Source organism: Calypte anna, chromosome 1 (genome assembly GCF_003957555.1).
Source record: "Calypte anna isolate BGI_N300 chromosome 1, bCalAnn1_v1.p, whole genome shotgun sequence".
Classification (NCBI taxonomy): Eukaryota; Metazoa; Chordata; class Aves; order Apodiformes; family Trochilidae; genus Calypte; species Calypte anna.
In genome coordinates this window covers 13,669,514-13,696,475 of record NC_044244.1, presented here as the reverse complement: position 1 = coordinate 13,696,475, position 26,962 = coordinate 13,669,514, and the positions used below count along the sequence as shown (strand labels likewise).

Here is a 26,962-nt window from a genome sequence, read left to right as displayed (position 1 = left end):
TTGGCAAAAGGAACTCCTCAAGCAGTGTGTGGGAAGGACAGAGTAAGTGAGATGTTTTCACTTGCAGCCTCCAATGAGGCCTGGGCTTAAAGCTCTGAAAATTTAGGTTTTCTAAATAATATTTTCTCTCTGGGTTTGTTTCAGTAAGGAGGGATATATATTGTATATTCATTGGTAGTCAGGGGACATACAGTTTTGGAATTGTTGTGTAAGTAAAAACCAGCTATTGCTGCTGGATACTTCCTCATCAGGTGGGAATCGGAAGTGTTAAAACAACATAGGGATTGAAAGTCACTTCTTTCAATCTTTTTTTGCTGCCAAATTGATAAGATAAAATTTTTTAGTATCACAAATACGCTGTGTCAGTAGCTAAGTTAGGAAGAATTAGATACTGCAAACTTTATTCTATAAAAGTAAGCTAATAACTACATTGGGAATTTTTATTTTTAAGTTCACCAGATTTTATTAAAAATACACTTTAGTAATGTGCAATTCACCAAGGACTTTAATACTTTAAAAGAGACAACTGTTAAAATCCCTTTTTTCCTTGTTTCCAGAACATGTATGTCATTCACACACTTCTGAGCATCTGAATTATTTTTGTCTTTGTTTAAAAATATTAACATGGCTGCAAACCATTTCCTTATGCTGAGGGTATACAGCATACACGTGTCTGACATGAGCTTGTGTTAAAGGCATGAGACCATATATGCAAGGGGGTATGTTTTGCAAAGGACCAAAGAAATACTTTGTTTATGAATAGCAGGGAATTGGATCTTAGGAAAAAAACAAGAAACAAACAAAAAAACACCACACAAAGGTTCATTTTCATAATTCTCTATATTGCCAGGCTTTGAGATACCTGGTTTTGTAAACCTATGAGGGAGCAAGAATAGCCAATAATATATTTCATTTTAGTCTGGTCTGAGGATACGATGTCACTTGCATTGAAACTTTTTATCTGTGTAAGGGGATTAAGTAGCTGTTTAATTTTGGGACAGAAAATACAACTTGAGGATTTCCTTTGATTTTGCAGTGTTCCTGTTCCAGTAGTCAGCCTAGAGAAAATTCCTAACCTAGTGAAGGCAGATGGTGCCAACGTTAAAATGAATTCTGCAACCACTACCACCATCACCTCCTCCTCAGCCTCTGCATCTACCGTACCTGCTCCAACTTTGGTTAAATCTGGTTTGACATCCAAGTCAGTGCCACCGTCACCAGAAAAGATTCTGAATGGCAAAGGAATTATAGCTCCATCAATAGACAAGAAACACCAAAATGGCACTAAAAGCAGTAACAAGCCTTACAAAAGACTTTCAGGTGAGTGATGATGTAATTCGCCTTTTGAGGTAGTTCATCATTCTTCAGTAATATCTCTATATCTCAGAAATAACATGCTTATAAAATGCTCTATCCTGATTTTGGTTTGATTTTTTTTTTTTTTTTTTTACTGTAAGATGCCAGTTTGCATATCTGAAAAAGAAAGCTTTCACACTCTTAGCATGTGTAAAGTATTTTCAAAGTACACATTCTGTTCAGCTTTAAATTAGACTATTTAATGCATTTCTCAACTGGTCAACAGGACAGATACAAATTTTTAAGGAAGCAAATTCATTAAAACAGAAAAGGAGAAGGGCTTCCTCAATCCATGATGCAATTCGGGTCTGTTTATAACAAAAGAAAATGTGTTGTGGTTGCATTACTTTAGTACAGACATGATCAAGTTGAGGTTTAAGATTATCTGCCAAGTCAGGATTTTTCAAATGGTCTTCTTTCTTGATTTTAAGTACTAGAAAATTCTAAGAAGATATGAGAAGAGCTGGGGAAGCCTTGTAAGTCATTAATCCCCTCCATCCCTCTCCTCTGGCACCTCACATGAGTGAAGACCTTTGTAGCCTGAGAATCTCAGATCTTTCTCAGGGTGACAGGATGTCAGGACTGAGGGTGCAGTGCTAAATGTGGGACTGCCCTGGGTGGCCTTAGGCAGGGCATTTCCTGTGCAAATCTGGTACCAAAGCACAGAGCACCCCATTGTTGGGGAGGGCAGAGGTTCAGTTTAAAAAGTTGTCATCTATTTGGAGTGAGAATTGTTTTCTGTGGAGATTTCTGTGACCAGTGCCAGCTGTTGGGGAGTGAGTAGAGATTTTGCCCTCTAAAGCTAAAAATATATTTTTGTTCTGAATGAAAAGAAACAAAAGTGTTTTGAGGGATTTATTTATTTATTTATTTATTTATTTTTAAAAGCAAAAGTAACTGACCCGAGTTTACAGCTTCAGAAGCTGTGCAGGGTCTATTCATCAGCTGGCAGTACTTTGTGATTTGGGCAGGAACTTCTTGTGTGTGCTGAAAGGCTAATTTGGCTAATGGCAGCATGATCAGCATTAGGTCGTCACTTCTGCAGAAACCTAGTTCACATGATTTCTAAATGTGCACTGGTTATCAACCAAGTATAAGTTGTAGAAGATAAATGATTTCATTTCCAGTTAATGAGTGTGCCAAATTTTTTGACTGAATATCAGGTTTATGTTTTCATTTTCTCAAATTTGGCAGTTAGCCTGTGGTACCTTGGCTTGATTCCAGACCAGTGTGGGGTGTGGGGTATGGAATGATGCCATCACTTTAAAAGATTCAGTACATTGATTGCTTTCTTAACTAGTTAAAGGTGGCATCTAAGAAAACAAAAGCATTGTTTATTATAGCATTCCATGAAATGAAAAAAAATATGAAGAGAAAGTAGCTGGTTAGGCTTTTAAACCTTATATTTTACTTGTCAAGATCCATTTCATTATTCTAATACAAACTATATTTTGCAGTTAATTTAAAATATTGGCTTGTTTTAATGGTCTAGATCCTTAATTTAGCTAATCAATTATGAATTCCAAGTTGGGCAATCAAATCTGGTGCTTTTTGATATACTTGTGTTCTCCATATCACCACATATGACTGCAGGACTGTAGGTGATGCTCAGGTACCTTTTTCTGTGCAAGTGTTTGCTGAAATGTATTCATGAAGGAGAGTCGTTTCTGTAGGGCCTTCCTTCAGCTTGGTTGTGTTTTTTGTGGAGGTGACTCCATCATTATTCTGTCTTAAGCTGTCACTCCCAATGTCTTACAGGCTAGGGAACTTTTTATGGGTGCAGATTTCCAAGCAAGGCTGGCACTCTGCACAGGGCTGTTTGAGCTCTCTGGTAAACATCAGTATACTTCTATATGGTTAGCAAATCCACAGAATTGATACTCTTTTTTTTTTTTAAAGCTCTTGTGTAATTGTGAGATTTGGAATCCACTCTGTCTTGCTTCTACTGCCTCATGTATTGATGTAGCAAGGCAGTAATTTAGTGACGATGCAAAGAAAACTCCTGAGAGCACTGCAGATGAATGGCTTGCAGATTGTGTGTCACTATGATGGATTCCTCTCCATTATTAAACAGAACTGTGCAAAGGCTGAGAAAGATTTCGGAAGGTCAATGAGATTATTATTTTAGATACCATGTAAATTTCATTCATTTCACACTAAAATAATGGCTCAGAAATTTAGGTTTTCTTCCATCACCTGCTGTAGAACTGCACTGCTGTTAATTTGTCAAGCTCTTGAAATTGGTCTGGCTAGTTTACATCTGTTTTCTTTCCTTTTTGGTTACCTCCAATATTTCTCATGCTCTTTCCCTGACTGTGACTGACATTTGTCTTTTGCTTTGCTGAGTGCTAGTGGTTGTTTGCATGATAAATGAACCTGCCCAGTTTTCAGGACCACTGTTGTTGGTAAGAGAGGAAACAGCTTGTGGAACCACAGAAGATAGCCTCTACCTTCCCAGCATAAGTGGATCCGTGCTCCCTGGTAGCAAACACAAAAAAGAAAACAAAAACCCATATGTCCAGTTTACACCAAGAATATCTGTTGTGTTGCCAGTGGGAGCTTGAGTTAATTCAGTTTGGGCTCTTGCAGTGAGGTTATAATGAATGGTTATAATGAATTTACTCCCTTCACCGAACGTGAGGAAATGGGGACTGTTCTGGTGAAAGAGCTTCCTCAAGCTCTGTCTGTGCATTAGAGTCTAGGGGTTCTTGCACTACCTGTTTCCTCGTACAGAGGTAGTCAGAAGCTGAATTTTGTTATTGCTAAGAAGGGGATAACCTTAATTTCATGTGTTGCCCAAACCAGGCACATCTGAAGCTGGCAATTAGATGTCCATGATACCTCTGGAACAGCCACACACACTTGAGACAGAATTGTTTTCCTGATTGCTTAGCATTTCCTGTTTCTCAGGGAAGACATGCTGTTTCCTTGCTTGGTAGATAGCAGAAGCTTTCATTTTTTCTAAGTATAATTCATTCTGTTGATTTTTACCTCTATATGGTTTCCGAAAAACTGGATTTGCTGTAACCAGTCCTGCAAGTCTTTCATGGCTGAGACACTTAAGAAGTAGCAATCTGATTGCTCCCAAAGGAAGAACTACTGAAGTATTTCCCTGTGTGTCCAAAACAGTCCTTGCCTGGTGACTTTCAGAAGACATTCCATAGCCTCATGATTACCATTAGTATTTTTTATTTAAAAACATATTCATAAGTCCATATAGTCTATTCAGTTTGGTTTTCAATTTGCATTGAAGGTGAGTGATTCAGGAAACTGTGATAGGAATATCATACACTCAACAAAAGAAAATACCAACCCAGTAATTAACTCCTTTAATTCGTGAACATGCATTTTAATTCATTAACTGAGGAAAAAAAAAGTTTATCATGTTTAGTCATACACAGCTTCTTTTCTGCTTCCGTTGTGACATAAAGGCCACAGAAATTACAACTACATGTAGCAGCCTCCATTCCCTTTGTAGATTTCACCAAAAAAGCAGTGTCAGTTGTTTTTTTCCAAGCTCACTTGCTGGTGTGTCTCTGATGATAGGTTAATAAGATATCACCCTTTAGTGTTTGCATTATAATTTCTAAGTCCATACAGCAGAATATATAAAAATTGTAGTATTTGGGATATCTGGATGACAGATGCCACCTGAAGTAGGCTGCTTGGCCTCACGTTTCTTCTTCCAGCTGCTTTACTACCTGCAGTGCTGCCATAACATTGTCACATAGCTGTAAATTGCTGTCTTCATCTTAGCTCTGATTTGTTTGTTTATAAAGAATTTTTAGATCCTCAGATTAGATGCTGTATTTGAGTACAGGATGTTTATGATATCTGAATGTAACACCAGTGTATAGTTAAAATAGGCTTGGGCAAGTAGTTTATATTCCACAAACAAAAGCAAACCAGTCTGCCAATTAAAACATATTATTTCAAAGTATATAAAGATAATGGTAGATATTTTTTAGCACCATAAATTAAAAAATATATGTCCACAGTTTTGTTATAGCTCTGTAGTGCAAATCCAAAAGTTATATTAACATAACCTAAAGGAGGTGATGGTATCCATGGTATATAAATACTAAAATATTAATGAAGAAGAAATTTGCAAGTGCAGCATGTTAAATATTAATGCACTTTTAATGTTAATCATGAGTAGAACTCACGTAAAAGCCTTTTTTTCATAATCTCTGCCAACTTTAAACTCCATGCCTTCCTTCACTTAGGAAAATAAGAATTAACATACGTATTATTTTTTTCACAGATTTAAGGGACAGATTTAGATAAACTTTGTTTTTAAAATGCCGTTAGTAACCTTGCATTTACTTTTCAGGCACCATGGGTTTATTTTTCAAAGTTTCTGAGTATGTCAAAGAAATGTTCTTTGAAGCACTTGTGATACTCAGTCTGCTCATGTCTCAGCCAAGCCCAGCAGCTGGATTCCCCAGTGCACCCAGAGCTGAACCCCTGGGTTTTTGGCTTGGGCCCGTGTTTGGGCCACTCTGAGCACAGCTCTGTACACAGACTTATTTCAGTGAGATCTGTGATTGAAGTCCTGCTCTAAATAGTTTGAAACATGTAAGGACAAAAAATGCACACCTGGGAGTAATGCATTTTGCATTATCATGAGTTGCTGAGGTTGGGGACAGTAGTTCAGGATGAACCTATCTCAGTCAAGTAGTATCTGGCAAAAATTAAAAGTACTCTGGTTGAAATTTCTAATCTATTTTTTTTTTCCTTTTTCTCCCCACCCATCCCCCCATCAAACAGAAAGAGAATTTGACCCAAATAAACACTGTGGAGTACTGGATCCTGAAACAAAGAAACCTTGCACAAGATCGCTCACCTGCAAGGTATTTTTCTTAGAAGATAAAATATCAGATGCTTTGTTATAGTTTAAATCCTGCCACAGTAGTTTGAAAGGTCATACCTGCTCCTGTCTTACAGACAATGGGTATGGTATTCAGACTCTGTCTTCAGGTAATTCTTTTGAGTAATTCTGTTTCTTTGAATCAGAGCATCTGCATTATTCCACTTATATTTCTAAAAGGGTTTTTTCTTGTCATTTTGTTATGCAAAAAGCATTAATGTTTCATGTAGAAGCACCAGCATTACTTTAAATGCACCTTTTTTGGTTTATGTGTGCAAAAATGTTGAAACACAGTTAATTGTTAGGAAAAGAACTAACGTGACTTTTGTATAATAAATTGCTTGGGGACTGCCCTTGTGATAGTAATAAGTCTCACTTCAAAAAGTAGCAGCAACCTAAGACATTTATAATGACATTTGTACGTGTGTGTGCTGCTTGTCTGTAGAGATGATCTGGTAAATTCATTTAAAACTGTATTTGCATTTTTCAATGACATCAGTTTTTCATAGTAAGTTAAGAGCTACAATGACATTATTTCTTAATATTTTAAAATTATTGGAATTCTATTTTCCTTTTGGAAAAGGTAAGTCAATAGACTCTATTATATGAAAACTGTTGCAAAAAGTAATTTTAGCCTCCATGTTGGCATTTCTTAAGAATGACTTTGTAAGGTATCAAAGATAATGTGGAATAACAGCTTTATTTCCATAACTGTGGCTAAAGTTGTTTGAAGTAGATTGATCTTTTAGAGTTTTGGTGTATCGGAAGTATAGAGGACTCATAAACAATGTCATGCACACACAAATGCTTTTTAACCACCCTATTTTTAGACTCATTCACTTAATCATCGACGAGCAGTTCCAGGCCGTAAAAAACAGTTTGACATCCTTCTAGCTGAACACAAAGCTCGATCCAGGGAAAAAGAAGTTGCAAAAGACAAAGAGCATCCACCATCTGCAAGGGAAAGCTATCAGAGCCAGCCCACACCAGCACAAGACTCTCTGTCAGGATCTTCAGTGAGCTCTGGGCAAGAATCTAAAGTAACGTCTCCTGCAAAATCTAGACCACCAAATTCTGTACTTCCAAGGTAACCCATTCCTCAGTGTGGACTCTTGCATTCTGAAGGTGCTATAAGAAATGTCATAGTCTTTCATCTAGCTTATTTTATAATTATTTGGTATTTCTTTAGGCTGTTGCATGTTATTAATGTAAAACTTAGTAATGTAAGAGTTTCTCTTAGCAGCAGAGAATCAATTACCTTTATATGAATCTGCACTTGTTCATGGTAGCCTGTGATGTGATTGGGAAAGGGGCTGAGGAGTGGTGTCCACCTTCTGATTAGAATCTCAGACAAACTGCATTTTTTTTGCTAAAATGGTCAGTAATAATTAGGAAAGTTTACATTTGAGTCATTCTGACACTTTGGGGAGTAGAAGTCTATTTATATTAACCAGAGTAGGTACCAGTGGTGAAATTCTTCACATTTATGTAGAATTTTTCAGTGCAAATTCTTCACCAGTTACAATGGAATATCTTGTAAAGCAGTTGTAATTTAGTGTAAATTACAATATAAGAAGGTAGTTATTAAAAATATTTCAATTCAAATTATAATAACTATATATATTATAATCATTATATATTATAATTACAATTATTTCAAATTCAAATTATAATCTCAAATGAGATTTATTAATTTTTTTTTTACGAGTTTTGGCTGGAGCAGATAGAGCTAAACTAGTTGAGTTTGTTTGTATTTATTTGGTTTTGTATTTCTCTTCTTTGTAGAAGCCTTGATCAGGATTCAGTGCCCTTTTTGGGCTTTTGTGCTAAGATAGTCCCTATTTCAAAGCCAGGTTTTTTTGTATTTGCTATCTCAGCTCACAGAGACAGCCATTTCCAGTGTTTTCCCTGTGTTCATCAAGCCGTAATGAAATTTTATTCATACAGTGGCAGAGGTGGGTCTTACCGGGCTTGAGTGAAAGGACAATGAAAGAATGCCTGTAAATAAATAAAGTGGTGTGAAGCCTGCACGTTTCTTGTAAAATGAGTGACCTTACACAGTCCATGCATAGAGAGGAGGGAGCACACAGTCACAGGGAGACATTGATTTTAGTAAGTATTATAGCCAAAGAAACGAAACCGGAATGTCATTCAGGGAGAGTCCACTGAAGAAACTGCAAAGGTAGAGGTACATGAGGAGGAGGATTTTAGCAGTCATATGTTACGTTTCTACAATCTACCTCTGTTTCTGCTGGAGTGCCTCTGTTCTGTTGTCCTGTGTTTTTGCAGGCAGCTGTGCCAGAGGGAAGCCTTGCTCCCTCTCTGCAGGGAGCCAGCAAGCCTGCAGCTTTGCTGCTGGAAGAGGTTATGTGAGCGCTCCTTGCTCTGCTGAGCTCTGCTGCTGCCTTCACTGAAGGTGCCTGGGCTTGACCTGGCTGACTTTTCCTGAAGGTTAAGGAGCACTTTCACAATCTGTCCCTCACAACAGCAGCTGCAGCCAATATTTGTAGCCAATGGACAGTGCTGAGCAATCCCTGCTCAGTTCAGAAGAGGGCACCTGCTTGCAGTCTTAATGACTGGTGTGTCCTGATAGCATAAATTCATGAGACTGAACAAAATCTGAAAATCATCATCAGCACAGACATATCCTTCAGCCTTAGAGATCCACATAAATGCTTGGCTGTAAAGACAGCTATTGAGTTTCCTTTTCACCTCCCACTTATAATCTGATTTGTTTCCAAGCTTCTTTTGGAAGGCAAGGCAGCATCATACCCTGTGCCCTGTGATGCAAAGGCTTTCCCACTTTGTTTTACTGAATTTTAGACAAAGGTAAAGAAAACCTATATGCTGCAAGAGGTCCTCCCAGTTACTTCATTTGTTAACCTAGCTGTAGAGGGTCAGCTAAACATTTATTATTGTATTTAGTAGACTAATTTCAGTAGTATTTTTGTATGAAATAGAATTTCCTAACTGGACCCTTGGGATCAAGTAGAGTAATGGTGCTGTGTAAGAAACACATCTGATTTTTGTTTGCTTTTTTTATATGATTTGCCTCTCAAGATCTTAAATAAATCTCCTGGCAAATACTAAATCCCAGGCTATACAAAGGTGCTTCTGCTAACATTAACTTGATGATAACCCATGATATATTTGACAAAACCAAATTTCATCTATTCTGTATATTTCTGTCTTTCTTTATATGATAATTTCTGGTATAATTTACTTTGACAGTGGGTAGGTTTGGAGAACCTTTGAACACTCATAATTTAAATGTATATTCTCCTTCTAGACCGTCATCTGCAAATAGCATAAACAGCAACAGTTCTTCAAACCACAGTGGGTTTGTACCAGAACTGCCACTGCCTTCCATGGGAGGAGATTTAACAGGCAGATTGTCCAGTGATGAAGGAGAAGCGGATGGAGCTGAAGAATCTGAGAAATTAGACTGTCATTTTTCTGGACACCATCCCAGACCTCTTGGGGTATGTGTCTGTGTCTGGTCTGCCTTGCTGTTATTCTTACATAATTAGGGGAGAAGAAAGAAGGTTTTTTGTAAAAATATAAGAAATGAGGACCTTACATTGTGAGAACTGTATTCTAAAGCAAACAATGGTAACTCAGGTGTAACTCTGCTGAACTGAGAAAAGTTTTAAATGTGACATGAACAAATAATCTCTTTGTTGTCATAGTTCTTATAAAATTGTACCTTGCATTTGGTTATAGTTCTGGAAATCTGAAGGCAGCAAAGGGCTGTTACAGTGCTTTGTCGATTTTTGTAGACTGGTTTGGAGCAGTAATTAAATATAATTTATGTGAGTGTGGACTTAGAAGTTATTGCTTCATTCATCTAAAAATGGAAAGTCTAGAGCATGGCAGAGCCCATCTGCTCTGGCAGCAGCATAAGTATGTGCTTCTCTGGCACTGTTTGCATCTTTCTCCTGTGATGGTGAGAAATTTCATTGTAAGTAGTAAGAGCTGCCTTGTGGCTTTATCTCTGCAGTGTGAATTTGTTTACACTGTACAAACCAAGAAGTTATGGGAGAACTCTTGAACTTCTAAGCAGTTGTTTCTCATAAAAATTTAGCCAAGGAATAAAATCAATGAAGTCTTTGCTTATGTGTTTTCCGTGTGATTTGCAGAATAAAACGAACACTGTGGGAACTGTAGCATTGTCTGTATTCCCTAGAGCAAAGAAAAACTTGTTACTGTCTGACACCAGGAAAAAGTATGAGCTGAACATAAAATGACTGTCAGATGAAATTCTTTAGTTATTACAGCCCATAGAATATTATGACATGCTGTAACCTCCTGCTTCCTTGGTATTTGTGTTTTTCCCTCTTTTTGATGGCTGCTTCTTTATGAATTAAGAACTAAAGGCTTACTGCATGTCTGTCCATACAGTTTAAAAAACTAATCAAAGAGCAGGTACCTTCAGTGAGACATGGCTATCAATAGTCCTTTTGGTTTAGGATCCAAGTTGTTTCAAGGCAAATCCCACTGACTCATCTGTTCTTTGAAATTTTCCCATCTCTCAACTGATGCAGTTGCTGACAGTGAGCTGTTCTGAGCCCATACCAGTGTGAAGTCAGAAAAGATGCTGTAAATCGCCTTCAGCACAGTTCATGCTAACTTGCTAAATTTCATATTGGGCTCTTTGGTTTATGCAGTCCCCCTTCCAGTTAGGTGGTAGTAACAGGGACAAGGAAGTAGCTTCTTAAACTACCTCTTAGCAGAAACTGATCTGTGTCACTGGGAGGTGAGGCTGGTTTATCAACTTAGTTGGTGGTTTTAAGTAACCTCTTTAACCTTGTCGTGAAGCAGACAAGATAAACAGTTACAGTCACCACTTGCTGTCCATTAAGCTGAAAGGTATGTTAAATAGATGCTTTTCTACTGCATCAGTAGCTTCTGTTCTCAGCCAGAATTTGTGTGACTTGGTCCCTGCATGACAGAGGGTTGTCTTGTTTTCTGAGGATGATTTTAAACAGGTTTCTCTGCACTAATAGGTGTTGCAGCATTTCTCTATGTCATGTGAGATCAGTAAGACTGAAGTATAAAAAGGGCAGATTCCTAATCATGCCATTTCTGTGTAGTAGGACTTTGAAGAAAGATCTCCAGAGGAAGTGGTGTAAATACTCTTGAGCTCTGCAGAATTCTCAAAATATTTGCTGCTCTTCTAGATGATTTTCATACACCAGAGAGAGTGTATCCAATGCTCGGTTGTCATGCAGGTGCCATGGATTTTTTAACCGAAATGTCACTGGTTTGTTTGTCCATATAATATATTTTAAAGATGCTCCAATTGCACCTTTCTCCTCTTCAATTATATTTTGATTCCTGCTACACAATTATGAGATTTAATGTGTATAGAACAGTGTAAATGTCTTTCCAAAGCGTAAGAGTATTATTAGCCAGAACTGCTTCATTACTGGTGCCTTAACATTTATATTGTTTCTGTGTCACAAATATCACATTGCCTGATAGTAAGCTGACTTGTTAGTGAAGTATGAAGTATACCTTACACTAAGCTGAAACATTGTACACATTTTGTATACGTGCAAAAAGTATTTATGCAGTAGATTGTGAAAAACACTTTTTAACTGTGTTTTAAATGCATGATACAAATGACAAAGGTGTTCCTGGACCTGTAAGTGTTAAATATTTTAGGATGTAGTAATATTTTTTGATAAAAAACATTGCAATATCCTTTCTTTCAGTTTTGTTCATATGGTAGTCGCTTAATGGGAAGAGGGTACTATGTCTTTGACAGAAGATGGGACCACTTTCGATTCGCACTAAACTCCATGGTGGAGAAACACTTGAACTCACAGATGTGGAAGTAAGTGGGATTTCTGCACTTGGTGGTTAGTTGAACGTTTTTAATTCTGTAAAACTTCTAAATTAAACACTCCATGGGAAGCCTATGTAAAATTGTCTGTGTTAAGACATTGCAGTAATATGAGTACAAATGTTGTCTTCTCTGTTAAAGAATTGCAGCACAACAGAGCAATCTCCTAAATTGTAAATTTCTGTCAGATTCAGTACTTCTTCAATCCCTCTGAATCTGAAGAGGAGTAATTCGGTAGTTCTGTTAACATTACTTGAGAGCATTAAAGCTTGGTGTTTTCTGGATTTGGAGGTACGTTTTGATATCACATAAATTTATATCACACAGGTTAGATTTTGCCTAGATGTTTAAACCTGTGTCATGCATCCATGTCGCCAGTTCAGACTTTGCTCTGTAGGACTTGTCAGATAACAAACTTAGTACTCATTTGCCTGTGCTTGAGATGAAACATGGGAGTTCTTTTAGTCCATGGTGCCCTTGCTGGCTTTGATGTCTTAAAATATTGATTGTTACTCACTATTGAAGCACCTCTATATTACATATACGGGTTCCAAGCACTGTAGGCTTTGGCTACACAGATACATTAAAATAGATGGCACTTCCAAAAAAGCTTCTGATTCTTTTTGAAAAAAAATATACTTGAAAAGCTCATGGCATCTGCAGGCAGGATTGAGTTTTTCAGGGGTATTCTACTACAGAATATGCATTCTTCCAATGTAATGACACTAAAGCACAGTGTTTCATGTCACTGTTTATTATCAGGACTGTGTTATATTCATTGGATGCCAGCCATTAGATAAACAAGGTTTGATATTTATTTAAATATATTTTTGAAACACTAAAGCTTGGCTTGTCTGACTAACCTGGTAACTTGATAACAGTGCTACTGTGCTGGGAGACATAGTTTGGAAATGGTTGGGTTTGCTGTAAAAGGGCCAGTTTCGTATCTTTTTAGAAGACAGATCGTGCTTGATCTGCAAGGGGTTCCTCTCTTCTACTTTGTAAATTTGGCTGTTAACTAGTGTCAGTCACCTTCCATGAATAAAACTAATTTGTATTCCTTAGGAAGGAAATTAAAACTTTTTACCTATTGACTTTGTTTGCCTGGTGAAAAGACACTTGGGCATATGAGAAAATGTTTCACTAGTACCACTACCATCATGGAAAAAAAAATCTTTATAGTAGCTACATGATAGAAGAAATAAACAGGCCTTCATCCTGCTCCCACTAAATCCAACTGTAAATGTTTTCCCAAATTCTAGCTGTTTATGTAATGTCTAATATTTTAATGAATTCCATCTGTACTTACTTGTCTGTATAACACAGGAAGCTCACAGTGCTTAACCCCTACTGTATTCTTCTATTGTCCTCAACCCTCCTCTGGACTTATCTTTCCCTGTCTTCCCCAAGCAGGGGTATGTGTAAAGCTGTGATTTTGTAGCCAGCACTAGCCCAGCTCTGTAGCTGTGGCTAACGGTACAGGGGTGCAAGGCCTTGCTTTGAGAATGAGAATGACATTTACAAAGTACTTTTTATCCCTAGTTCTCAGAATACTTTACAAAGGTGGGTAAGAATCTTGGCTCTTCTTTAAAAATAAACTGAGGAATGGATCTGATAAACAGCTTTGTTGGCATAGCAAGTCACAGGCAGTAGGACTTCCTCGTTTCTGGCTGCATGGACTGTATGTAATCCCTTATGTAACAGTGCCATAAACAGTGTTCTGTCTGACAGTCTCCATAGGAAGAGTACCAAGAGAGAACACTTGCAATTAGGATTTGATTTATGATAGAGCAGCACACCCAGTGCTGCTCTTTTATCATACTTACTTCGAGGGCAAGAGTAGGCCTTTAAAAACTGAAAAGGTATCAGTAGTGAGGATAACAAGGGCAGAGTTATGGTGATGTACAGGTTCTTAACAAGGAGAATAAGATTAAGCTGTGAATTAAATTTTAGTCTAGCTAATAAGAAAAGCTCACATTATGATTTTCCAAGAGACATTATGAAACTCTGATTCTTTGGTAACATGGGTCTAGATAAATAATAGAAGGTGGTGACTGAATTGAAAGACATTTTAATACATTCTACTGTAATATACACATTACTAAGTTTTATTCTTAAAATACTATTCAACCAGTTACAAAGCTTATCAGGCATTGTTCAATATTTTGTCATTTTTTCAGTGTCAGTAAAATTAATCAATAACCAGCTCACAAATGAGCTGTTTGGAATAGCACTGCATTGGGAAAGGGATTGAGCTTTCCTCCTTCTTCTCTTCGAGCTCATTGCTTCACAAGCCCCCAAACTGTCTCATTTACTGCCCTCATCAAATCTAATCTATGAGCATAGATTAAAACTGAAACTGTCCCACAACTTGAAATTTAAGGCAAAACATAAGCAATGACTGAAACATGGTGACTAGAATGTTTATAGATACCACCATCAGGCATTTTATGTGCACTTTTTAATCGTTTGGTAAGTTAGAGGGAAACAAGAAATCAAACTTGTAATAAAGTGATTAAATTGTAACAGTATGCACTTAATTGCTGCATGGGGCATTTGTGCTGCAGGGGAGCTTGATTCTGGTTTAATGTGTGACACCAGTTTAGGGCCCATGAGCCGTGACAGAATTTTATTTGGAAAATTGTGCTGCATGGTTCTTTACCCAGTCGTATTGGGTTAGACCTCTGCTACCTTCACAGATTTCATGTGCCTCAGTTCAAAATTAATTTTTAGGAAAATATACTTCATGATGCAGCTTTCGCAAATCTTTACAATATTAAAACACATGTGCTTTGGATTTTGTTGTTCTGTATTAATTCCCAAAGAACTCTCATAGTGGAACTGTAAGTTTAAGAAAAGGGGTGGCAAATCAGAAATAAAAGCATTTTTAAGCTGTTGTAGAATGCAGAGCTGCTTTTGAACTGTGAATTTTAAAATATATGTGATTGGTAGAATAAGAATCAAAATCTGAATGAACCAGCTCTGCCTTTTTTAGTAAGTTGTTACTTCCCAGAAATCATTTCCTATCTGCATTGTTCAGATGGAATACTTATGCATCTTTCTTTTTTTTTTCTTTTTTCTTCTTTTTTTCTATTTAGGAAAATTCCTCCTGCAGCAGACAGTCCCATGCCTTCTCCAGCAGCACATGTCTCCACTCCTTTTCCAGCATCAGTCTTGCAGCCGTTCAGCAGCCCCAGTGCGGTGTATATTCCTTCAACACCTATCAGCTCAAGAATGACTTCTTCTTACATAATGACATCAGCCATGTTATCAAATGCAGCCTTTGTGACAACGTCAGATACGAATTCCATTATGTCACACACCACAGCCTTTCCTCACGTGGCTGCAAGCCTAAGCATCATGGACTCAACTTTTAAGACGCCATCAGCTGTGTCACCAGTGCCAGCAGTCATCCCTTCCCCGTCCCACAAGCCATCCAAAACAAAAACCAGCAAATCCTCAAAAGTGAAAGACCTGTCATCTCGGAGTGATGAGTCTTCAAGTAACAAAAAGAAAAAGCCGCAGTCGTCGTCATCATCCTCATTATCTTTGCAGACATCTTCCTCATCTTCATTTTCAGGGTCCCACAAAAAGAACTGTGTCCTGAACCCCAGTTCAACTTTGAACTCCTATCAGGCTACATCTTCCTATAACAGTATGTCTGTGCACAATACAAATAATGGAACAAGCCCACTCAGTGCCAAATCGGAGCCCTCAGGACGGACTTCATTATCAAGTAGTTCTACAGACTCGGTGAAACACATGAGCATGGTAGTAAGCAGTATTGACTCTTCTAATCTGTCTGTATCTTCTCTTGTGCACCACTCAGGGGACCACTCCCTGGGAGCACACAATGCAGTGTCTTCTCTTCCCCTTTCGTTCGACAAATCAGAAGGAAAAAAACGTAAAAACTCTAGTTCTAGTAGCAAAGCCTGTAAAATCACTAAAATGCCTGGTATGAATAGTGTTCATAGAAAAAGCACTGCCAACCTTATTTCTGCGGTGCCAGATCCTACAAGCAGCTCCATCTCTCGGCAGGTAAGGGACTCTTCCAGTTATTTTTTTGCAGGTCATGTCTGATTTACTTGAAATATTTCATGCATGCTGAAAAGAAAATACAGCTTGTTTTCTAGCATATTTGGGTTTCTTTTCTATCAATCAGAGAAAGATGCTCTGAGAGTCTAAAAAAAGTGTATCTACTTTCATAAAATATTCTTATGAGATTTTTTTATTCTACTAATAAAGTAACCATTGAATCTCAAAGTAAAATTGAATGTCCAAAATAGATAAATATATTTTTTAATCATTTTTTAATCTTAATTCTCAGATCTCTGAAATTAATTGTGTCACTAAAACAGGAGGATGAGTCAGCATTTCTGTTTGTTTCTTTTCCTAAACTTGTTGCTGATTCATTTTTTTAATATTATGCAAGTCTACTAATTTTTTATATATAAAACATTTGCATCTACCTTTTCCCCAGGGAGAAGCCAGGCTTCAGATGCTGTTTCCTGTTTGAAACTGGAAAAATTAAGAAATTATCTTAATCAGCTGACCTTTAGTGTACATTTGGTTGTCTTGTTTATTGTGCCTCTTCAGAATATGAAAGTCAGTGCAGCAGATAAGGTTACACACTCTTGCTACTTGGTCACTAGCACTGTAGCTTGACTTCTCTTTCAGTGTTGCTATAAAAGGACAAAACTATTCACCAACTAAAATCTGGTGAAAAAGATGACAAAATGATCTTTATAATGATCTACTGTTTCATCCTCCTCTTACGTCTAGTGCTGTGCAGTGCACAGAAAACAAAGCTTAGCCCTGGCATCTGGAAGACAAAACCACAGAAAATAGAATACTGCAGAAAATCCAAAGAAGGTAGCTTAGGAGAATTTTTCTTTATGAAACATTCCATAAAATGGAATTTGAAAATTGAGAGGGGAAGATCTTGGGCAAGGCTATCATTGGTAATAGCAGACAGAAATGGGAGCAAAAGAAGTGAATAAATGATCTCTAAAACTGGCATAGCAAACAGAATGAGGGTCTCAACGAATGGCTTAGCAGGTGTATTTTCTCTCCTACTTCCAGCAGAGGTGGAAATGAGATTGTTTGGCTTTTGAAAATGGGTAGTGGCATTGTCTTTCTATTTTAAGCCTTTTAACTGTGTCCTGCAATCAGAACTATTGTTTAAGTCACACAAGTCAGTGGAGAATGCTGTAAATTCTCCGCTCTGTCACATATCTTATTTTTAAATATATGTGTGCCCAAAAAGATTAAATTGCCCTGAAATATACAATCTCAAATGGGAAGAAAAAGTGCAAATTGTTACTTTGGTACAAACATCCCTAGTAGGAAATGAACTGTAGTATTCTCTTTTCAGGGTATGTGTACTGTTACTGTAGCTAGTGGACTTTGAGACAGTCTTAGAAAGAGATGCAAGAGGTTCTGAGTTAAAATTTTGATCCCCTGTGCAATCAAATCTGTTCCTGTGGAACATTGCTCTTCAGCATGTTGCACAGTAATGGAAGTAAATAAACGGTAAAGAATCAGAGGTCTTTTCTGAATATTTCTAAATATGTAGTTCACACTATTTTTTTTCCTTGAATAAAATTTTAAATACCTGTAATGAGTGAAATGGTATACAGAGTTTTTAAACATAATATCTATATACACATATAGATATACACAAATAGATATACATGCATATATGTGAATATATGTATGTAAAAACTGGTAACACTTTCCTTTTATACTTCTGGTCTTTTTAGCTAGAGTAGTCAAAAACAGGAGGTAAAGTGGAGATGACTGTATTTCAGGTGACTGGCTGGCAGCTAATTGTGACAAGAATACTGAATTGTATGCAGTAACGAACATCTACTGTTTTTTAATGCTATAAATAAATGAGGTCTGTACCCACTTAAGCATACAAGTCAAATAATGTTACTCTACAAGTTAGTATTAAAATTCTGGAGAATGCAGTAGTTGAAATCCCTTTTTAGCTCTGCTGTTTTAACTTGAATTGTTCTAGAAATGCAGTCACAGTCGAAATTCCACAAAAAAAAGAAAATCAGCATTATTTAAAATCTTGCTCCTGTTCCTTGATGTAATTGGACAAATTAAATTAAGAGAATAAGAACATAGAAAAAAGCTGCACTGACCTGTGAATAGGATCAGGTTGCTGTGGTTTGTGTTTGGTTTTTTTTCTAGTTGAATCCAGGCTTGGGCTGGATAGATAGTAACTGGAAGTGTTAACCATTGGCTTTTAAAGTATACTTCATTTTTAAAAGAAAAAAAAAAAAAGAGTCTTGAATGCTGGCCTTATCCTAACTGTTTTGAAATGGTATTCCCATCATTAAAGACCCAACATAACTGGGAATCTTCCTTCCACTGGAGTGTTGTAACTGTTCAGTCCCTGTATTAATTACCCTTCTCTTCTGGAGTGCTGCCTTTCCAGCTCTGAATGAAGCCAGGACAATAAAGCAGCTCAAAGCTGACCACAGTGCTGTGAGCTGTGCTGCTCACATGGAATTGTAGAATCAGTCTGGTAGCTATAGGAGCACTGTATGAATGAAAGCCTGAAGAGGTGTAGTGTTCCCTCTCATGATTCTAGGATCTCAACAAACCCATTTCCTGGTGGACGTTTTCTCATTTAAAAGATGGACATGTATTTTATTATGGAAGGGATTTATGAATATTATAATGGAGAATATAGAGCATACAGTTTTACAGGCATGTAATGATGTTCTGAATGGCTAGAAAAGATTTTACACTGTTGTGTATCCTTAGTTAAAATTTGTGTATTGAAGAAAAGCACAGTACTGCCTGGAGAACAGCTGTGGCATGCAAAACAAGTTAAAGGCAACAGGACAGGCAGAGGCCTGCCCTCTTCATCTTTGTGCACCATGGGAGATGCCTTCAGAACTGGCTGTAAAAAAAACCAAAAGCTTTAAAACATTTCTTTTGGATGGATAGAGAATAGATAACACTCTTTTAAACAGTCACTGTGTGAGAAAGGGCAGTTATGGAGAGGAAGACAGAGGCTCTTTCTCTGTAGACATGAAATGGCAAAGTAACAGATGATGGGAAGGAGAAAACTGTGATGCTGGTGAAAACCCTGCCAGTCAATCCTACAGTCCCAACTATTCAGACCAAAACTTGCAACCACATTTCTCACTGCATAGAAAACAGGGCCTTGCTGCCTCAGATTATTAAAGTTGATGTTACTTGAAGTCCATTGGCCTTGTGAATAACTATTCAGACTTCAATCACTTGCCATTTGTTGGCAGGTGTCCTCAGCCTTGCAATCCCTGAGGAACTACTCCTGTGACTCAACAGTTGTCTCCCATTTGTATTGAAACAAATATCTACAATATGTTTATGGATTGGTTTAGAAAAACCTAAGAGAGACTCCTCTTGCAGAGTGCCGTAATCCAGCACTGAAATGCACAGACTCAATATTGCAGTATTTTAACTCAGTATTTTTAAAACGTAACTATAAATAACTTGGCACTCATTCCCTAAGAAATTATCTGGTGCAGTAAATTAATGCAATTGCAAATTTAAACCTCTAGAGTTTGGTATTCCGGTTATTATTTGCTTTATTGAGCAATAATAAATGAGGATTCTATCTAGAAGAAAAGAGAGTAACTTAGGGCATTCTGTGGTGCTTGGCTATTTGCTTTATACTCCCCAGTGGGTAAGGGGAGGAGTCTGTGACTTTGAGCACTCTGCCGTCTCAGTTGCTGCCTACCTGCACTAAGTGACTCCAGTTACTACAGAAAGCAGTATTTTGGTCTAGAGAGGTGGGGTCTTACAACCTATATTCCCCCAGGATATCTGTTTCCTATGTTGTTTTCTCATCTGTAGTAGTATTTATGTGCCTTTTAAGAGTTTATTTAAAATATACTGGCTCTGAGAGATAATTATGATTCTACCTGAAGAAGTGTATCTATTGTTATAGCAAATACCTGTGTTGCAAATGCAAAGCAATTAGTGCCACTTTACAAAGGAAAGGGAAGGCCATTACCAGTATCTGCATTCAATTGAAAATACGCCTCTCACTACTGCTCAATTAATGTCTTTCAGATTGGAAAAAATAGCAGTGTAGCTTTGTCACAATCCAGTCCTTCGAGTACATCAAACCCTGTACACAACAGACAAGTAAGTTGCTTTGAAAAAAGTGTACTTAAGTAGTCTGCAAGCAGTTTTGAAAGGTTTTGTACTGTGAAACCTTAAAATACCATTTCACTATGAATACAATTCTTTATAGAAGCAGTCTTTTAGTGACTTGACACTAGATTTCTTCTCTTACTTTTTTTTTTCCAGCTATTTTCCCCTCTGAGATTTATGAGTTTGAATAACAAGTTTTCTGCTTGTTTTTCACCACCGATAGTATGCCCCAGGGTGGCTTATGTGCTGCTCACTGGCTGTTACTTTGATGATCCAAACTAGGCAGAAGGAGAAACTGTCTGTGCAGGATCCACCTAAATTGATGTGGTTTTTATAACCGACTTCCCCTGCTGAGTGAGGTGGCACAGCCAAGTCCCCGTGCTGGCACAGCAGGGACAGCATTTAAAAATAGGCCAAAAGTGAAAGCAGCAAAGGGAGAGCAGGAACAGGACAGAGAAGAAAGGGCACTTGACTATTCAGAGAAACTAATCTGAAAGCACAACTAAGCCAAGCATAATCTGAATCCTTAGACTGTGAGAAATCCTCACACTCCCACCATACCTGTTTATCACACAGACTCCTAATCAAATAATTATAATAATTCTATAACTTGGCTTTTCTGCAAGGAGGGGTGCTTAACCTGTGATCCAGCCCTCATCTATCTGGAGGACTGATAGGGTAGATTGTTTTTTTAATATGGCCCTTTCTGTTTGATTCTCCAAGTTGAGTAGTTTGGCAAGACTTCATTATCAAGATCTGTGTAAGGAAAGGTTTCCCATGTCAGCAAAATGTAGTCACAAGTAAACAAAAATCCCAGAGGATTTTTCTGTACAACCAGTCAGTATGTTAGAATTCTGTTATGTATTCTGACTAAATTATACAAGAGTAGTTATTATAAATGGTTGTGCTTCTTGGTTTCTGCTGTATAGACACAGAAAGAGAAGACTATGCTTCTAGTAATGAAAACCCACAACTGTAGCCCAATAAAAATATTGTGAACCACATCTTGAGCTTTACTACAAACAGTAAATTCTTTAAGTTTTTTTTTTCCTCTTGGGGCTGAATGCAAAGCAGTATCTGTATGGGAGAACTACCCTGAAGGGAAAAAAAGTGGAAAGTTTCTTCATACTTCTAGTGTTTGGCATTTTGCTTTGTGACAGTCATGCAACTGCCAGTAACAAATATGGGATGAAGCTGTTCTGCAGTATAAGACTGTTTTAGCTTTAACCTCCTGCTCCTGTGTTGGTATAAAATGCACAATACCCAAGGAGCAAAGTTTATTCAGATCTGTTGCCTAGATCCCATGGGGAAAACCTAACAGTACAAAACATAAATTTTGTGGCAGCTTTGTGTAAACAGAGGCTATTACTGAACTTTTCAGTTGCCTGTTTCCTTAACTTTATCAAAAATAGAAGTGCTTGCTTGTTTTAATGCCCACAGACTTTTTATTGTTAAAAATATGTCTCTGCCATGTTTGGTAGTTGAACGTGGGGCTTGAAATATAAATATATTACACAAAATTTTATAGTCTGTACATACAAATACAGAAAAAATCAATATATAATAAGTTTTATTAAACTTTGAAAAAAAAAACTTTTAACACAGAATTTCAGTATTTGAAACCATAGATAATGATTACCTATCTAATAAATGCATGTCACTGTCAAAATATATCTGAGCTGCTTTGTTGACAGCTTTTGTTTCCAATTTGGAAACTGAATAGTCTCTAAAGAAAATTTTCATCTTAGACCATACTATAATATTTCTTTATTAAAGTGTTACTAATGAGGTAACAATAAGTGGATCTGCAAGTATGTGCTGTGTCAGTAAAGATACACAACAGTGGGAACCTGAGCTCTCTGGTTTTTAATATTAATGTTGTTACAGTCATGATAATCAGGGAATCCAAATGAAGCAAGGTCTGTACACAGAGACAGTCTGCTATATGCTGTGGTATATAGTTGGAAAACACAGGCCAGTTTTTATCACTACAAGTCTTTCACCAGTGCAGTTTGAAGTAGAAGTGCAGCTGTCAAGGTGAATGGGTGTGTGGAGCAGTTCCTCTGGACTGCCTCCACTGTGCTGCTTTGTCAGGCAGCTTGGGGGGGGGTTCTCTGATGGTCCAGCGTGGGAGTTAGAAGGGAGAAGGTCCTTGTTTCTCAAGAGAAGAGAGAGAGGGGTCCTCAACTCCAGCTGGTGTTGAGTGACTGGGTGAGAATGAGGCAGTACAGCCAGCCTGGTTTGACTCTGTGATGATGACCTGCATGCAGTCCCACTGAGAAAGCCACCTTCCCTGCTCACCTCCAGAGGTGTCCAGGCAGAGCCGAGAGGACATGGGACACTGCTGTCAGAGTCAGCTGCCCCCAGTAGCTGGGTGTTTCCCATTATTGAGTTGTGAGATACAGGTGGTCATTTTGATTTCACACAATTGGCTTTCTCTATGTCATTTGCTGCATTTCTGACGTACACTGTACTCTCAGGTACTCCTGGGAGACTGCTGGATTGTGAGAGTAACTGTTTTGGGTCTGCCTGCTCTCTCTCATCAAATTTAACTCAGTCAGGCTTAACTCAGGTGAATTGTTCTCAGTTCATATCTAATTTTAATGTTGCTGCATCTGAGACCTGAACAGAAGCTTGTAGACATAAAAAATGTGCCTGCTTTTCCAACTATTGTTGCTTTAATTAAAAAAATGTTATTTTTCCCTGTAAGAACTACTAGTTTTTAGCAGACATTATTGGAATGGTACTTTTAGTCATATTATTTGTGCCTGTTAATACAAACTGTGTATTAAATGCTTGTTTTCTCCAGACTTTATCCTTGTTCTAGGTTTATAACTAATCAAGTGTTTTTGTCTTCATAGTGCTTTTAGGTACCTGAATGTGTTAACACTTCAAGACCTCAGTATGCGGTGGTTTTTAAATACTGAGTAACTAGATCATATTATTAAGGGAAGGTGACAACGTGTATGCTGTGTGGGGATTCCTTGTGCATGAAAACATGCTGTGTAGAGGAAAAGAATCTTCAGAGTTGTCGTCTAATTGCTGCTCTTTATTTGTAATGATACAGCAAGTTAATGAACATGAGATTCACCAAAGCCTACTAAAATCAGCCCGTCCCAAAAGGAAATACACTGTTTATCAAAAGCAGTTCCTTCTCTTAAAGGTCTAATGTAATCAATAAACAGGGAGGGAATTTAGTTCAGGAACTTGTTGAGTTCTGTCAGTCAGATGCTGATGTTATTAAAGTATTATATACTGAAAGACATTTTGTGATTTTGAACCTGGCTCTGGTTTCTCTTTTAGAAGACATCAAACCGGACTGGTAGAATAAGGACTCTTCCCTAACAAGGAAATGGAACCAGCCTATAATCTCTAGCTCTCAGCAGCCCTACTCCACAGGGTTTTTCTTTTCTATGACCTGCAGATGGATTTAACCTTTTATGAATTTGTGGTTTTAAAGAGAATTAAATTTACAGAAAACTGTAATAGTGATTTGTTTAGTTTTTCACTTGTATTTGCCACTGATCTGTGCGTTCTGCTTGGTTATGTTTCATGCCTTTCAAAGCTGTTAGCATTGCAATGCTCCCTTTGTTTCCTTATCAGAACACAGCGGACATTCCAAAAAAAAAAGAAAAAAAATCTAGATCATGATTTTAATTTAAGGATCTCCAAATTTTTTCATTAAATAAAAATTACAGTAATTCTGTATTTAAGCTTGTCCTATGGATAAAAATTGAGTGCATTTCTTAGTAATTTGAAAACAGCTAGGGCACTGCAACTTTAGGGGCTAATCCTGACTCATGTGCTGTGCCTACAGCATTTAATTAAATTTCAGTGGGAATTCTGAGTGTTCAGCCTCTTCCAGGATCAGGCTCTTAAGGAATCTGTTCTTCAGTCAATCCACAGAGGAGTTTTGCACCTAACTGTAATGTTACCAGGGGCTCAACATGTCAAATCCCATATACTGGTGGATTTTGAGACACTTAAGATCACAGCACTTGATAACTTCAGTAAACAGTTTGGGTTTGCAAAGAGGGGAGTTGAGCAGATTGGCTTGCATTAATAGAATTGCACTGACAGTGTTTCCTATAGGATTACTGAATAATTTTTTAATAAAATATAGATTTTATAATCAGGAAGCCAATACTAGGTACTGGAACAATAGTACAGAGGAGTTAATTTTTATTTCTACAGTGTTAAAAGTGCACTTATATGCTGGTTTATTTACATCTTGGGGAAAGGCGAGAGACTGCAAATAGGGAGATTATTACTACTTTCTTTTTTAAAAAAAGAAGGCTTAAGGCAAATTTTAAGACTAAAATGTTTAAGCAATTATAAACAAGGCTAGACCCTTTGAAAAAGTTTAGAAATATTCTTAAAATAAATTTTTATAGTGTTAATTTTGTAATAATTTATGTTTTGCTATACTTCAGAGCTAACTGACCAGTATAGTTTCAGAAACAGTATGAAACTTAGGAAAGTTTAAGCAATGTTTATATTTTTAAAATGTTCTTTGAATTATGTTTTTATTGTACATTTCTTCAGACTGAAAAATGTGTACATATCTTTGTTATTTTTGCACAATTTTTGTCTTGTTCAGTTTTAGGAGCAGTACTATGTTGATTTTTTTAATTTATTTTGAGTTATAAAACTGCAGGAGTTTAAAAATCTCAGTAACAGAGTCATCATCTGTAATCAATGAACTGCTATGTCAAGTTGTTGAGGGAAGAAAACAGTGGTTGTGAGATTCAGTGGTTGCTTCTGAGAAATAATGCTAATCAGTGACTGAAGGAGCAATGTAGTTGTAGGAAGCTTTAGCTCTTTCCATGCATCTTTTAATTGGAAAGTTGGTATATGGAGCCTATCCTTCAAATGCTGCTTATTTTTTTTTCAACTGGCTTAGATCTGACAGCATTTCAGGCAAGTTAAGCACCAAGTGAAATCCCACAGTGTTCTTTCATCATCAAAGAATCATTATTTAATTACCTGTATCAAAAATTCAGCCTGAAAAGTGAAATGGAAGTAAACATTTGGAAAAAATGGATACAAACTGGACCAGCCTATAATGCATTATTAGTGTAGCATTCACTCAGTAGTTCTTTTTCTTCCCCATTTGCCTAAAAATCTTGTGATTTGTTTCCAGCAATAGAGGCTCAGAAGCTTTGGTTGTTACACATACGCAATGCATAGGCCCGTCAGCCATAAAAAGCGACTTGGATAACTTGTATGCCTTCTTTTGTATTGATGTAACAATTGTAAATAGTGCTGATCGACCTTTGTAGAGAATAGTTTATACAGCATATTCTATTATTGCTGATTCTCAGTGAACTATTGTTTTAAAAAAAAAGAAGAAAAAAAGAAATTTTTCTATTTACACCTTATATTTTGTTATGCTGTTGACCCATGGCACTTTAACAAAACTCTGTGGGTTTTGCATAGCTGGTCAGTCATGGGATATATTAAATAACTGTTGTTGCACAGAAATGAATTTGCACCTGCTATATTGTGCTTTCCTACTACAGATTTTAGAACCTTTTCCAGAAGACTTTTGAAGAAAGCATGTCCAATCATTCTAAGAAAAAAAAATGCCATACTTGTACAGCCAATTTCTTTTCTACAATCCATATTTTGTAACACTAAGTATTTTCATTCTTTGTCCTGCACCTTTATGTACTAGCAGTATCAAATAGAATTCATTCCATGCTTGTGATAATTGTAAGCAGAATAAATGTCTAAAGTAGGTGTAAATAGTAAATTCTATGGCTTACAGTTTTAAAAAGGAAAAACAGAACAAACATGTATCTGATTGATACTGCCATGGTTCAACACCGGGCCTGGAGATATTCTCTAGTGAGCGATTGTATTTTTTGTTTTTTGCTTTATTATTATTATTTCTTTTTGTAACATGGCTTTGTAAATAAAATAATTTATATGTTTGTAAGAAACAAACGGGTTTTGTCATTATTTATCTTTGCAAAGCAAAAATGGTATGTATTGCAAAACTGCCCTGTTTCTTCCCAGAGGCTGAGATGCACCATGCTGATAACACCGAGAATTCGACAGGGAGCTCAAAAGCTCTGCCCAGCTCTCTCTACAGGGCTGACTTGCTCTGGGATTATTTTTAGCATTCATTTCTGAAATATTTCTGTATTTACATGTCAGGACACGTGTGACAATCAGCTACTGAGGTTTTTGCACTGATAAGTAATTTTTAAATTCCTGTGCTTAGCTGAATAAATTCTGTTACTCCTTATCAGTGCAAGAATTAACTCTGCTTGAGCTGCTAGATGGAGGAATTCTCACTTTAATGGGCAGTACAAATTTATAACCAGTCTCTTTATCATTGCTAATGATAAAAATGCAACTTTTATCTACACATTAAGATTCTTCTTCTGTGTATAGCTTGTTCCAGTTACAGATCAAATGAGACTAAAATGTTCATTGACTTGTCAGATTGGCACTGCAGAGAGAATTGCAGTTTTTTCTCACAGCAACCTCTTCTGCAATCCTAGGGATAATGAACATTTTTATGCTCCCTTTATGAATTATGTGGAAATTCAAGTCTTGGAGTTACTGTAGGGAAGACACTCAAAATTATGGTATGATCTTTTTTTAAAAGCAAGAAATTTGGACTGCAAGCTTGTTTTGTATGCATACGCTCAGAACTGGCAGAGGAGACAGAAAGCTGGCCGGCATTACAGGAAACAATCATAGAATAAGGAAAA

General features: G+C 37.1%; 1 protein-coding gene across 7 annotated transcripts in view; it reads left to right on the top strand.

Moving 5' to 3' along the window:
* The window catches only part of ATXN7L1 (ataxin 7 like 1), a 113,201-nt gene extending 87,019 nt beyond the window's left edge, over nt 1–26,182 (top strand). For 6 of the 7 annotated variants that reach the window (XM_030467528.1, XM_030467519.1, XM_030467500.1 and 3 more), the window contains 8 exons: nt 1,037–1,320; nt 6,127–6,209; nt 7,057–7,313; nt 9,516–9,708; nt 11,944–12,065; nt 15,173–16,112; nt 20,154–20,228; nt 23,541–26,182. In XM_030467528.1, coding sequence (XP_030323388.1) covers nt 1,037–1,320; nt 6,127–6,209; nt 7,057–7,313; nt 9,516–9,708; nt 11,944–12,065; nt 15,173–16,112; nt 20,154–20,228; nt 23,541–23,582 — 1,996 coding nt within the window. In that variant the 3' untranslated portion in view covers nt 23,583–26,182. Of the gene's footprint in view, nt 1–1,036; nt 1,321–6,126; nt 6,210–7,056; nt 7,314–9,515; nt 9,709–11,943; nt 12,066–15,172; nt 16,113–20,153; nt 20,229–23,098 lie in introns of all 7 variants that reach the window. The other variant, XM_030467485.1, reaches the window with a different exon arrangement.
* Nucleotides 26,183–26,962: the final 780 nt, after the last annotated feature.